The sequence below is a fragment of the Pteropus alecto genome, unplaced genomic scaffold (assembly GCF_000325575.1).
Source record: "Pteropus alecto unplaced genomic scaffold, ASM32557v1 scaffold76, whole genome shotgun sequence".
In the NCBI taxonomy this organism is placed as follows: domain Eukaryota; kingdom Metazoa; phylum Chordata; class Mammalia; order Chiroptera; family Pteropodidae; genus Pteropus; species Pteropus alecto.
The window spans coordinates 7,717,487-7,731,008 of record NW_006443138.1 but is presented as its reverse complement, the minus strand read 5'-3'; the positions used below and the strand labels follow the sequence as shown (position 1 = coordinate 7,731,008).

Here is a 13,522-nt window from a genome sequence, read left to right as displayed (position 1 = left end):
TAACATGTGGCTTTTCATAGTTTTATTAAGCTATTTCTTCCTTAGTGGTACACAAAATAATGATGTACCTTACAATTGTTAGCAATTAGGTTTGCCAAAATACAGTAACCTCACTTCTTTTATTGCTTTAATAGAAACATTCAAGATCATTCAGTTCAACTCTTTAGCTTATTATGCAGAACACTTTTTCATCCAGTCTCTTCTTGGTAATGTTCTGTGAGAATAAACCTAATGCCTTATAAAGCAATTCATTTCAATATCTTAATGACGTTATGTTTTAATATTGCACCAAACTCTTTCTTACTGGTCCTAGTTGTGCTCTTCAGCCACACAAATGAATTCATCTTTCATTGACAGCTCTTGAATTTGATACTTGAAGACAGATACCATATTTCCAAAGTTTATTTTCTAATGCTAAACATTTCTACTTCTTGGGTGGTTTTTTTTCATATGGTATTTTAAATTTACTATAAAATGGGGACACTAAAACCTACCTCATGACACTATGCTGAAGACAGGATACAGTAAGCATGTCAAACAGTATACTGCTTGGCAGCTAGAAGGCATGCCACATACTCTTCCCCTGCCTTCCCTGGTCATGGGCAGCTCTTAAAATACAGCAGACTTTTTACCTTGTTCTGTGCAGTATACGTTTTCTAATGAAGCCAAATATTACATCAGTATCTTTGGCAACAGAATTGCAATTTACATTGATCTACATATGAATCACTTTTAAGCCATGTTATATTCCACCACCCTTTTTCCTTTAGCAACTGAAGTGTAAAACTAATTATTCTGATTCAATGTATCCTTTTTGATGTGACTCAACACAAAGTTACTGGGTTAGATGTAGATTTCAATTTTGATTTTAATTGTATTTATTTGCTTCATCTCTTAGATTTGTCATTTATTTATGGTATGATCTAATTCACTGGTAATGCTAGTAGCAAGGAGAGAGTGAGCCTAGTGACATGCCATTAATATCTAGCTTTGAAAAAGATATTGAGGTATGTCTGGCTTATCACATTCTCCAGAGATTGTCTTAATGGAACCAGTTAGTATTTCTGCGTCTTATTAACTACACAAACAAACCATGGTTAAGAGAACATTAAATATGAACATCCCCTTTTACACACATGCATATTTAGGTTTTCAGCAACTTTCTTGCAAAACTGATGCTATTAAGCCTAAGTTAAATGAGTCCTCCTTTGCAGGGCCATGCTCAGATGACACATTTAATGAGCGATGGGTGTAACAGAATGGAAGATCTATGATTTTTGAATGGAGGAGGATTCAGAGGAAGGTGCAGAGTAGGAAAAATTTGAAGTTTTGAAAAGTTAATCGAAAATACTTAAAAAGATTCTTTTGAAAATGAAATTACAGCAAAAAATAGTAAATTGTTTCAAAGCTCAATGCTTTAACTTGTACATTTTATTTTCAAATTGAAATATCAATTTATACCATTTAATCGACATGTATTTATCAAGCATCTCTTGTGTTCCAAGTTCAGTGGCAAAAAGGAAAAGACTAGATAAGTGGTTGCCTTTATATATATGTAAGAACTCAAACTTTCAGTTTTTAAATTCGTTATATCAAACTTTTTGTGCACTGAAAAATCCCTGAAAATAGTTTTTCATATACAGTATTACAACAAAAAGCATAGAATATATGAGACTAAATAGCTGAAAGGACTTTCCTTTGCAACTAAATAGCTTTTGGTTCGAGAAAGCCAATGATAAAATAATCACAAAAAATATTTAACATAATGTACACATTTATGTCAGTTATATAGGGAAAAACTGGGAAACTTTAAACCAAGAAAGAAAATGTGAAATATTAGTTTAGGTCTACTTTTGTACATGTATAAGCATGTTATACATATACAAGAAATATAAGTGTGTTATATAAAGAGTTTAAAATATCATATTAAAGATTTCACACAGAATTTTAAAACTTGAATTTAAAGTCAAGAGGACAGTAATTTCTGATATTGACAAGTATAAAAAGTTGGTTTACATGTAAGAGTTTTCTCATTTTGATGACTGAACTCAGAAATCTGGAAAAGTGTGCACTTAAAACTTTGTATATGGCAATTAAAATAAACAACTCAAGCCAAGATAACAAACTACTTAATATGAGCTATCTTGCTTTTCTGAGTCATTCACATAGTGCCAATCATGCTCATGGCGACACTTAATGTTGTTTGCAGTCATAAGAATAAAGATCCCTTTCCATTTTTTTTTCTGTTTCTCATGGTTATAAACAAAAAATTACATTTTACATGGTAAATTGTGAAAAAATGTAATCTTTAAAAAAAATTATAGGATTTAACATTAGTTTATGTCAAATATGGTGAAGTTTTTTGCACAACAGTAAAACTATAATTACATAAATGCCATCTTTCTTTCAGAGGAGAGATGCTTTGGTTTAAATTTGAAAGATTAAAAACTCCTGATATTTTTATGTCAGTTTCTTTTATCTCAAAATACATAGAAAAAGGTAACTCTTATTTTATATGCCTGATACACAAACACAAAAATGTCATAAATGTTTCATTTTCAAACATAATTTGGTAAATGTCAACAAGCTTTCATTCTTCATAGAAAAATACATTAAAAATGAAAATTTAAAGATAAAAGCTCACCGCCTTTTTTTTTTACTATCTTTAGTTCTGCTTTCATAGCTTCAGAATATTACAGTATTTTAAAATACAGTATATTTATCTTTAAATGGAATAGAATGTATCAACTTGTAAATCTGAAATATCCAGACCAGCAAACTGAAGGTAAAGTCTATCCCACCACTGCTTTTGGCTTACCTTAATGAGTATTACTTCTTCTTCTTTTTTCAATATTACTTCTTAAAGATAAATCTTAAAAGTCTATCAAGAAATTTCTCATAAATGTTACAGGAAAGTATTTTGATTGGGTACCAAGAGTGTTTGGGAAGTTTTATTTCTAATGATTCCATAATCTATTTTTTAAAAAGTTCTGTTTTGAACTTGGTTAAGAATGTCTACATTTTTTAACTTACAAGTAAAATGGTGAATGGTTCCATTAAATTACTTGTCAAAAGCTGAAAAAAAGACATTTAAAATTGTTTAGTCATACCATTCAGTTTGTTATTTGTAAAACTTTAGGTTTCTTCCCTCTATTTTTCATGTTGAAGAAATAAATTCACAATTTCAAATCAAAGTCAACACTGCAGTGAGGAGAGCTTTTCTACTTTATTACAAAGAGAAGAAGCCTTTATGTGGTCAGAAAATACAAGATTGATCTTTTTTTTTTTTCTCTTCCTATGAAACGCTGCTGTTCAAACAGCCAGAGTGAATTGTCTTAGTTCACTTCTTTAAGTCCCATCACATTCACTTGGGTATGGATGTCCTTGGCTGCTGAAAATCTGGCCCTTTAGTGCACAGGGCGACAAAGTCCCCTGACCAGCAGTTCCAGAATGTCCCATTTTCATATATTGCATCCATGCACACCTCCTAAAAATGAGGTACAGCAGGGCAAACATTTTCCAAAATAGATGTCATATATATAATATATACACATTCGTACATACATACCTTTATTCATGTGATGTCCAAAAATTTAAAAAAAAATGTACACATTTATTACAAAATTGTAACAAAGACTGGACAGTGTTTTGCTCATTCTGGAAAGATGAAGCTCAGTAATAACACAACCCTGGAAACATCCAGAGATTGTGGCAATATCTTTCTTCTGAACAGTCAGATATTCTTGCGTTAAGCTTGGCGAAACTGCCTTTCAAAAACAGAAGGGGAAGTAAAATGAAGGAAGCAGACCTTGCTCATCTTTCCAAATGAAATACGAGAAGGATCTTCACATAAAAATGCACAAACATTTGTTATTTTATTACCAATAGTGCTACAATGAACAATGCAAATTTTGTGGTCTAATTTTGTTGAGTCTTTGTGGGTTTTCTTTTTTACATTTTAGAAACTCAATGGTAAACTTCTGTCAGTGTACTTGCTTGTCTTTATAGACCCAAGTCTGTCTGCTGGCAAAAAAGAAAATAAATGAAAAAATTCAGACCCTGCTCGAACTAGAGAAAAACAAATTACAAATTTAGTTGTTGGGCAGCACATAATTAGTAAGGCAGGACCTCAAATGGTGACCCTTTGCGTAAGCCAATTGCCATATCCTCAAGGAATTAAAACCAGGGTGCCTGAGCCACATCAGTTCTGCAGTTATGTTGAGTATTGTGCTGAGACAGCCATACCCCAAGAAAAGGGAAGTCTTTTTTTAGAAGGCTTGCTGAGCAGGGTTGTAGTTGAAGGTGGATGGCAGGTGAGGCCGTTCTTCTAATTTGTCATATTCCAGATGGAACTCCTATAAAACCAAATTTAAGAATTTAGATAATTTCCTCTCCTTTGTTCTCAGAATTCTGTCAAAATATATTTTACTATGTGAACGAAACACTTATATTTTTGAGAATGAACAGACTCAGATATACCAATCTTTTTTCCCTTAAGTAAAGTACAGCTTGAATAAAAGTAATGTGCTGTAGTTTCTACCTGATAGGTAAAATACACTTTCTATGTCAGTCAGAGACCTCTCATAAACACCTATTTTATAAAATACATTCTATTTTTTTTTTTGCTCAAAAATAAGTTTTAAGTGGCAACTGCTATACTGCCAATAAAAAACACAGAAAATCATAAAATATTTAAAGTGAAGCCTCTTCATTGAAGTATACAACCTAAAAGTTTATCTTCATAGAAAAGGTATAGAAATAAAGAATTTTCCACTTTGTCTTATTTTAAAAAAAGTTATTCTAATCTCATTAAAATCTGGGGAAAACGATGAACTTAAAACTTACACAGCTCCACACTTCTCATGTAACAAACCCCAAACCCTGAAAAGATGTAACTGCCACCCAAAACCAGGCAGTGGTTGATGTAGGCACATTTGAAGATGAACTACATAGCTCATTTCAACTAAACTTTCAAAGTACTACATTAACTTCATGAGTGTTAAAATTTAAGAATAGTGAAACCAATTCTTCACTCAACTAAGATCAAAGAGAGATGCAGAATATAACTGCATATTAAAACAAAAACATACTTTGTAAATCCAAAGAGCAAGAGGTTCTAAAATCACTAATTCTACAATCTGCATTCAATTAGCACAAACTATCTCAATCTCGTTTAAAAATTATAAACCTTAATATGTATTATATATTAAAGAAAGCCAACAAATAATATTAGCACCATATTTTACCTTATCTGTCTTGTTTCGAATTGATTCTATAATGAATGTTTCCAATATTAAATTAAGGGAAAATTTCACTAATTAAAATAAAAACCTAGGTCATAATGATTAAATTTTGAGATATAAAACCAAGTACCTGAAATTTAAGGATATTATATTAATAATTATAGAAATAGCAGGTATGACTTACTGAAAGCCTAATATGTGTCAGAACTAGAGATATAGCTGATTTTATTCTAATCTTTATAGTAACTCTATAATTAGATATTATCTTCATTTTGTACCTGAAGAATATGGGCTCACAAGTAACTTGCCCAAGTCGTATAAGTATCAGATAGATCCAGGATTAGATGTGACACAAAAGCCCATGACTTTTCTAGTACAACACATTATTTTTAATATTTCTAGCCCAACATCCAAAGTATTCACTTCATTATAACCCTTATCCAGAAATAATGTTGAAAAAATTCAGTCCACTGACAAATGTTTATAAAGAAGGCACACTGTGATGACTTTAAATCTAAAAAGGTTTACTTTATAGGACTGACAGAGTAAGGTACAGTGGTTATTTTGCTTGTCAGTAAAAACTAGCAAACACCAGACCAGAATCATCACTGCAATCACCATAGCCCTCCCTGATGCACTGTGTAATAAGCATCACTCTCTTTCTTTCTGTCTAGACTTTAAAGGAATTGTATTGCCTGGCTTGAAGATGAATATCCAAGTTAGTAAAGAAAATGTCTTCTTGTATTATCATTCTTTAGAAATTAAAATTAGCATTTTAGTTCTAAACTATGTGTAGTTATAGAGTAAAAAGTCTACTTGTAACTGTGACAAATCATATATCCCACTATCTTCTAAGTTATAAAAATTAAAATTTTGTTCAATTATCTTGACCTTGTTATTGTACACTGGTGAACTTACATTCTATTATTAGAATTTAAACTAGGGTAACTTCATCAATTCATACATTTTCCCCCTACACGTTAAAAAAAATCAGTTTAAATTTAGAGAGCATAAATATTTTAATGTAATAATTAAGAAAATCCCAAAGACCTTATATATCTGAGTTTCAGAAATTGCCTTCCATTTTTACATCTCCTCTCCTCCCTCCGTTTTCTATGTACTTGTATTATTAAAAAATATAAAGCTTACAACACACTGGTGTCTGTTACCTCACTTTGATTGTTGATAACATCTCTTTTACACATTTATGTTATATATACGCACACAACACACATACATACCTTTGTATAATCTACAGGCAAGAAGGGTGTCTGTTTTGTATATCACTACCTACTGCCTAGAATAGTGCTAGCTCTGTAGCAGGTGTATAATTAATGGCTGATGAATTACTAAACACAAGTTTTCTTAATTTCTTTAAGGAAGAGAACACCTAACTTTTGAAATATTCAAAGATTAGGTATTTAGAAGGTCTATGTATATATTTGCTTTAATGGAAAAAAGATTTTTATAGTTTAATGATTTAAAAGGCCAGAAAGAGTTCTAGATACTTTTAAAAAATATTAACTTTAATGTCTTAGTTTTTGTATTATTAAAATTAGGTTACATACTCTCAAAAAGTTACTGTGAAGCAAAATTGAAATATTTGCATTGGACTCAAATGGTCAAATAAATTACTACAAAAGCATTAATGTCATCACTGATCTAATTTCACAGAGAAACATACACTGCAGAAATGTTTGCTCAAATTCTCAAAACTATCAGTTTTCTCTTAACTATGATAAATCTTCACTAAATTTCAGGAAGTAGCAAACTATCTTAACTATAGTTATTAGAAATAATTTTTACTTTGAAGAAAAGTACATATTACTGATTAGAGTATAAAGATGTATTGAAGTGTACCAGTAAAGTTAATGGGAAAAGAAAAAAAATCACATTTGTATCAGATATATTATAATCTGATATTATGATAAAAAATCCTAAGCATTAAAAATCCTATTCAATGTTGGACCCACAAGGTGAAGTCAGGTTGAAAGAATTCTTAAATTTTTTAAGTCTTTAAGTTTGAGAAGCTATTGATAACAAGGCAGCCTCCATTGCCTAAAAATTCTCTGTAGATGTAATTGTTTCAAAAATTTTACTCATTAAGATTATACACACTATCTGAATGACCACAAATTTTTAACTAGTGGGATATTGAGTAGTTCCAGCTAAATTACACAGGACAGACTACACAGCCTGTTGACGAGTCAAGATTATCTAAAAGGGGAAAATAAGCAAATATAGTGTCAAAATGTTTATGTACATACATTATGGACTTATGTAAAATTCTTTAAACAAATAAGGGGCTGCATCTTAGAACTCAAGAGTCAGAATTTTAAGGGGATAAGAAATACTTCTAATTTAAATCACCGAATCCCTTAATATTACAATTCTTCATTTCTCTGAAAATATTAAGTGATTTGCAAAAGACAAAGAACCTCATATGAGATATTCTGAATGGGGAGACCTGATTAAGGTCTAATCAGGTCAATACTTTTCACGATTACCATGATAACATTAAGCTATTACTTGTAATACTAACGCATACTGTAGGCCTCTTACAATGAGTTGTAGCTACTTAACGCATGTTCTTTACCTGTGCATAGTAAATAAGCCACACCTACTTTACAGGTGGGGACTTTAAAGTTAACTTTGAAGTTAACTGGAGACAAGGCATTTTAATGGATTTTCTGTAGTATGATGAAGTCTGTTAACAGACTATGAATGAACTAAATTTCTTAATTATTATCTAGTTTCTGAGAAAACACTGAAAACAACCTTAAAAAATATACTCAGAAATCATTGTAAAAAATTTATTGTTTATGAATTTGTATTTTAATATAAGCAAAATAATTTGATATTTGATAGAAACTAATAATTCTGCTTGCTTTCATCACTATGAAAATAATTCTGTTAAACAGTGTCAGCAAACTATCTCAAGAGAGATTTCTTAGGGAAGTTTAATGATATTTCCCAATTTTATTTTCCTACTTTGCTGCTAAACATTTTAAAGGTAAAGGTCAATACAAAAGCTCAACTATACTGGAGCTATGGGATAAAACTGGATAAAATTATTATTTTATACAGAAAGAGGGAGAAAGACAAATAGACAGACAGACAGACACAGACACACACAGACACACACAGACACACACAGACACACACAGACACACACACACACACACAATTTTCTTTAAAACGACATTTACCTGACTGAGGAATTGCTTTTGTGAGAAAATATAGGTGCGGTATTAATGTTCAAGTGGTTTCTGAATATTTAAATTTATGGAGAGAACTTAGTTCTCTAGAAAACTAATTTTTTTCACATAAGTCGATTTCTTCACACTTAATGAACTAAAATTTAACGAAAATTATGCATTTATCTACTTCAAACATCCATCCCTTTTGCATATATTAAGTCTGGAGTGATTTACAATGATATTGAGCAAAAAGCTTCAAATAAATGGAGAAAACTTCAGTTATTTCCTAGTAGAATTTTTTGTCCCTCCAAAGATACTTTCTCTACTACAGAACCAAAAATATGGCTCCAGAAAATGACTAGCATTATTACTGGCATCACCTGGGAACTTGTTAGAAATGCAAATTCTCAGGTCCCATCCACAGACTTACTAAATCAGAAACAATGGAGGTATGGCCAAGTAATCTGTGTTTTAACAATGTCTCCAGCTAATTCTCATGCAAGCCAAAATTTGAGAACCACTGACCTAACCTAACAACAATCAATTATCATTTTTTCATCTTAAGAAAAATAGTAATAAGCTGTAATAACGATGATAGAAACAATAGCAATAAACTACCACAACTACTCCCATGTATCAAATACTCAATACAGGCCAAGCACTGCACTCAGTGTAAATGTTTGTTTGTATTCTCATTTAATCTTCATGATAATTTAGAGACAAGTATTTCAATTTAAAAAATAAAGAAAGGAAACTTGCACAAGGTGACAAATAGCAGAAACAGGAGTTACATTCAAATCCATGACACAAAGACTATAGCTATTACACTATACTTCTTAAAGAACAGGTAACATGCACAATGTCTCATTCACTATTTATAAATAATGTAATTATTTCTATTTAACTAAAATATTAGGTCATATATCTAACTTTTGAAATCAAGATATGCATAATAATGAGAATTGTTAAAATAACTCAAACAGTGTGCAGTGGTATATGGACTTGGTCTGACAAATAATGACATTTACCAATGAGAAACACCCAAAAATAATAATAATAAAAATTCAACCTCTTTTATGTGTCTCGTTTTGGTGTTCTTTGTTGGGCTCATCTTTTCATATTTCTTTTTTCAAGTTTTATATAAAATCTTGTGATGTAAAATTTTTTTGTGTGTTAAACACATGGTAAGCATTTTACACTGTCTTCTTAGAACATTTTACCTTTTTATCAGTTTAGTAAAGCTGACTCAAAGGAAAAAAAAAGCCCAAACCAACAACTAAAAAATCACTCAATGAATTGTCAAGAAATATTTTTCTTCTGTTTAAAAAACTCAAGCATCTTTTTTTAATGAGTGCAAGTGTTTTAAAAAGACTATATCTGTTTAAATACTGGGTTTAAGAAAATCTCATACTTGCTTAATCAGAACTAATAATAATATAAGAATACATGACTGATATTGCAAGGGGGTATCTTTATTTTATAACTGAGTAGCACAAACAATTCAAAAGTTTACCAGGTTTTTGAAAAATTACAAAATTTCTTACCAAGTTCAATCAGTTTTCTAACTATGGGTGAAATAAACTGTTTCTGCATACTCGACTAGAGTTAAATCAAGCCAAGAAAGTAGAGACAAGAGACTTAACAAACATCTGGCATATTATTGGAATGAATATAATGGTACATATAAACAGATAAAAGAGGTCACTTCTTTTCAAAATCTAGAGTTACACATTTACGAATTTGCATTTGCACATGAAAAAAATATATACCTTAGCTACTTTCCTCCAGTTAAGACAGTCAAAGAAGTAATATGTTCCCCTCTCATATGTATTGGTTTTCATTGTTGGCTCCATGCCTGGTGCCCTGGTAATCCATACTCGTTCTTCTTTGTGGTATCTCCAATCACGGTTAAAACTTCAATTTTTAAGAGAAAAAGACAATTAATTTTTTCCTGTGGCTCACATTTTATAAAACTTTTCTAAGAAAATAATTATGCATAAAATACATTAAATGAGTGCTTCTTTATCCTAACTTTTATTGTTATTAAACACAACCATAGTGAAATAAATATAGGAAAATAATTTCTTAATTTGCCCCGAACCCGCACTCTTTAATACATACATCTTTATTTAACTGAGCAAATTTTTTATGCAAACAAAACGAGATCTTAAAAGCTCTATGAGCAATGTGATAAAAATTTAGGCAGACCAAATAAAGATACTTTTGTGTTCCAGAAACAGAAACTGCACTCCTTTCTTGTTCTTAATATTCAATAGAAATTGAGGTATCTATTAAAACAAACAGCCCACCAGCTATTTACATTATTCTGCATAAGGAACTAAATATAAATACACTATTTGAATTAACTATTTAAATTCATATAATTCCGTGACTATGCCGAAAACAGAATATCCATTTTAAAAAGTCTTAATGAATATATTACTTTTAATTTTTATTCAAATCTCATTGATCCTAAATTCTCATAAGCCAAAAGAATGTCCATCAGAATTCATGCAAGAATCAATGAGGTTTAACCACCACTTGTAAACTGGGGAAGTAACATTCAAAGGAGGTAAATGTATTACAAAAACCATCTTTGGTAGAACAAACCTCCATGTAAACAAATACTTCCCTACCAATACCATGAGGAAATTTGTAGACAGAAATAAGATATGAGACAGAATTGCCAGTGATGGATGGACAAATAAATAAATAAATTTATTTACTTATGAATAAATTAAACAATCGCTATCTTACAAAAAATGAGAGGAAAACATGGGAAAAAAACAAATTCTCAATTGAGAAATAAAAAACAATTTATTATCAACACAGTGAATTTTACATTTAAGTATCTGATGCAAGACCATTTGTAAAAATGTTATTAAGAATATTATAAAATACTTAAATCTGTAAAAAGGTCTCCCAATCATAACATCATAAATTTTTACTAACAACTCACTCTCTAGTAAACATACTACTGGTAACAAACTGTTACCGATAGGACATACAAGAAATGACACAATTTTTTTCTTAGGGCATCAGGTAAAAACAGAACTGCTCAGAAGAAAAACATATCCAATGGACCAACTTCTTAATGCTAATTTAAGTTGGCCAGTAGGCTCCTGATGATGAATGTGGACTTTATCAACACTTCAAAACACATAAGAAATATGTACAGTGATTTAATAGATGTTTATTAAATGAAATTCACTGTCATTAACATGTGGTTCCACAAGATGAGCCACAGTTATGAACCATATCCTATACTTCATATATGTATAATTAGATTCAGCAAATTCATTAGTCAAGTTGATTTTGTCTTTTTACAAATTTGTTTAAATTTAAAATTCGCCATGTATACAGTGATTATGAAGACATGGTAATATAAGGTTTCTATCTAAATTAACTGTATAAATGTAAAAATAAACAACTTAAATTTCTCGATGGAGAAATAGTTCCACTTTAAAACAAAAGACAAACTACAGCCATTATTTTTAAAAAGCAGCTTTCAGAATAAACAAGATCCACTATAATACAAAAGTGTTTAAAAATACTTTGAACATACAGCTCTACTGCAGCTAAAAGTTGTAATACGTCTCCTCCATTCATGTAATAAAGATAGAAGAGAAGGTCTTCTCCATATCGGCCAAGTTTTATTGCAGCCAGCTGGAAAAGATAAATAAATTATTTGGAAATGTAAAGCGAGTTTAAAAATCCTAACATAATTGCTACCATTAGAATAAAAACAGGAAGAGAAACAGAAACTGTTCTCTGTAGCAGATAACTGTTATTACATGATTACACAGGTAGTTACAACTCTAAAGGAGAGTTTCATTATTTATGGGAGTGTTATCATTTAAATGACTAAGGTCATTTAACAATTATTTCTGGTACATCTATTTTATGTCCTAATAGGTAAAAAAGCTACATAAAAACTAAGCAAGTTCAAATGGTGACTATCTTACTTGAGGGATTTATTAATTACCCAAGGTGGCAGTAGCAGTGGAACCCTGTGCTCAGAGATGCAGGACTTACATTCAAGACCTAGTTGCATTACTTACTAATAGGCCAGGTCCAAATTATTTAATGTACCTGAACTTCAATTATAAAATGTAGACAATGACATCTATAAGGGTTACTAAAAATGAAAATGAAATTAAATACGTGGTTGCATTGGAAGGCACCTTGTAGAGTGTCTAATACATAGAAGACTTACAGGAAATGTTAACTGAATCTACATCTGGCAGGGATTCACAAATCAGTTGGTTATAAATTTTTAGCAAATCATAGACGTTAAGTATAAAAATAATAAAGCGCTTGCTCTTTAGTTTGTTTAAATGAATGACTAAAAGATGACTGCTTTAAATGTCCTTCCACAAAGCAGAAACATAATTATCTATCAAACTATAAAACATAAGTGAGTTCAACAGTTTCAAATTCTCCCATTAAGATAAAGTTTTATTAAAAGCTCACCAAAATGAAAATACTTTTATCTCTTTACTTAATCCTGTATCTAAATGTTTACCTAACTGTTATGCACTCTCTGAATATAATTTTTCTCTCTATTCATATTATCCCCATTCAGGTAGTGGTCAGTCCCAAATGTATCAAATTCTCCTAAACCAGTATTGCTTAAATTGGCATAAGAAATGGTTCTAGAACCCTTAGGTATTTGGAGCAAAAGAACACTACAGTGGAGGTGGCAGCAAATCATGATCCAAAAATAGAAAAAAACTAGCTCTCTCTAGCTAACAGCTCTTATTTTCCACCTACCCAGTATTGAAAGACATAAAGAGAAATATCTCTCTTTACTTGGCTGTCCACAACATCAACATCCATTTGACTATACAACTACATGGTACAGATGCAAAATACTGTTATTTACATTAGACATTTATACACATGAGTAACACAAATACACAATTTTAATAGATTATACTCTTCTCTCACAAGGCCAAAATCTAGATACAATTGGTAACAAAAATGAACTTTCCCCTAAAGCAAATGTTTAAAATTTTCTGATTAAAAAAAAAAAAAAAAAACGATTAACCCTATTTGTTAATAGTTATGATATTATAT

General features: G+C 30.6%; 1 protein-coding gene across 7 annotated transcripts in view; it reads right to left on the bottom strand.

The window, feature by feature from the left end:
- Positions 1-3,207: 3,207 nt before the first annotated feature.
- CNOT2 (CCR4-NOT transcription complex subunit 2) overlaps positions 3,208-13,522 on the bottom strand; it is a 103,063-nt gene continuing 92,748 nt past the window's right edge. For all 7 annotated transcript variants that reach the window (XM_006923735.2, XM_025041089.1, XM_015598499.2 and 4 more), the window contains 3 exons: positions 12,009-12,109; positions 10,213-10,357; positions 3,208-4,355 (listed from right to left, as the gene is read on the bottom strand). In XM_006923735.2, coding sequence (XP_006923797.1) covers positions 4,269-4,355; positions 10,213-10,357; positions 12,009-12,109 — 333 coding nt within the window. In that variant the 3' untranslated portion in view covers positions 3,208-4,268. The remainder of the gene's footprint in view (positions 4,356-10,212; positions 10,358-12,008; positions 12,110-13,522) is intronic.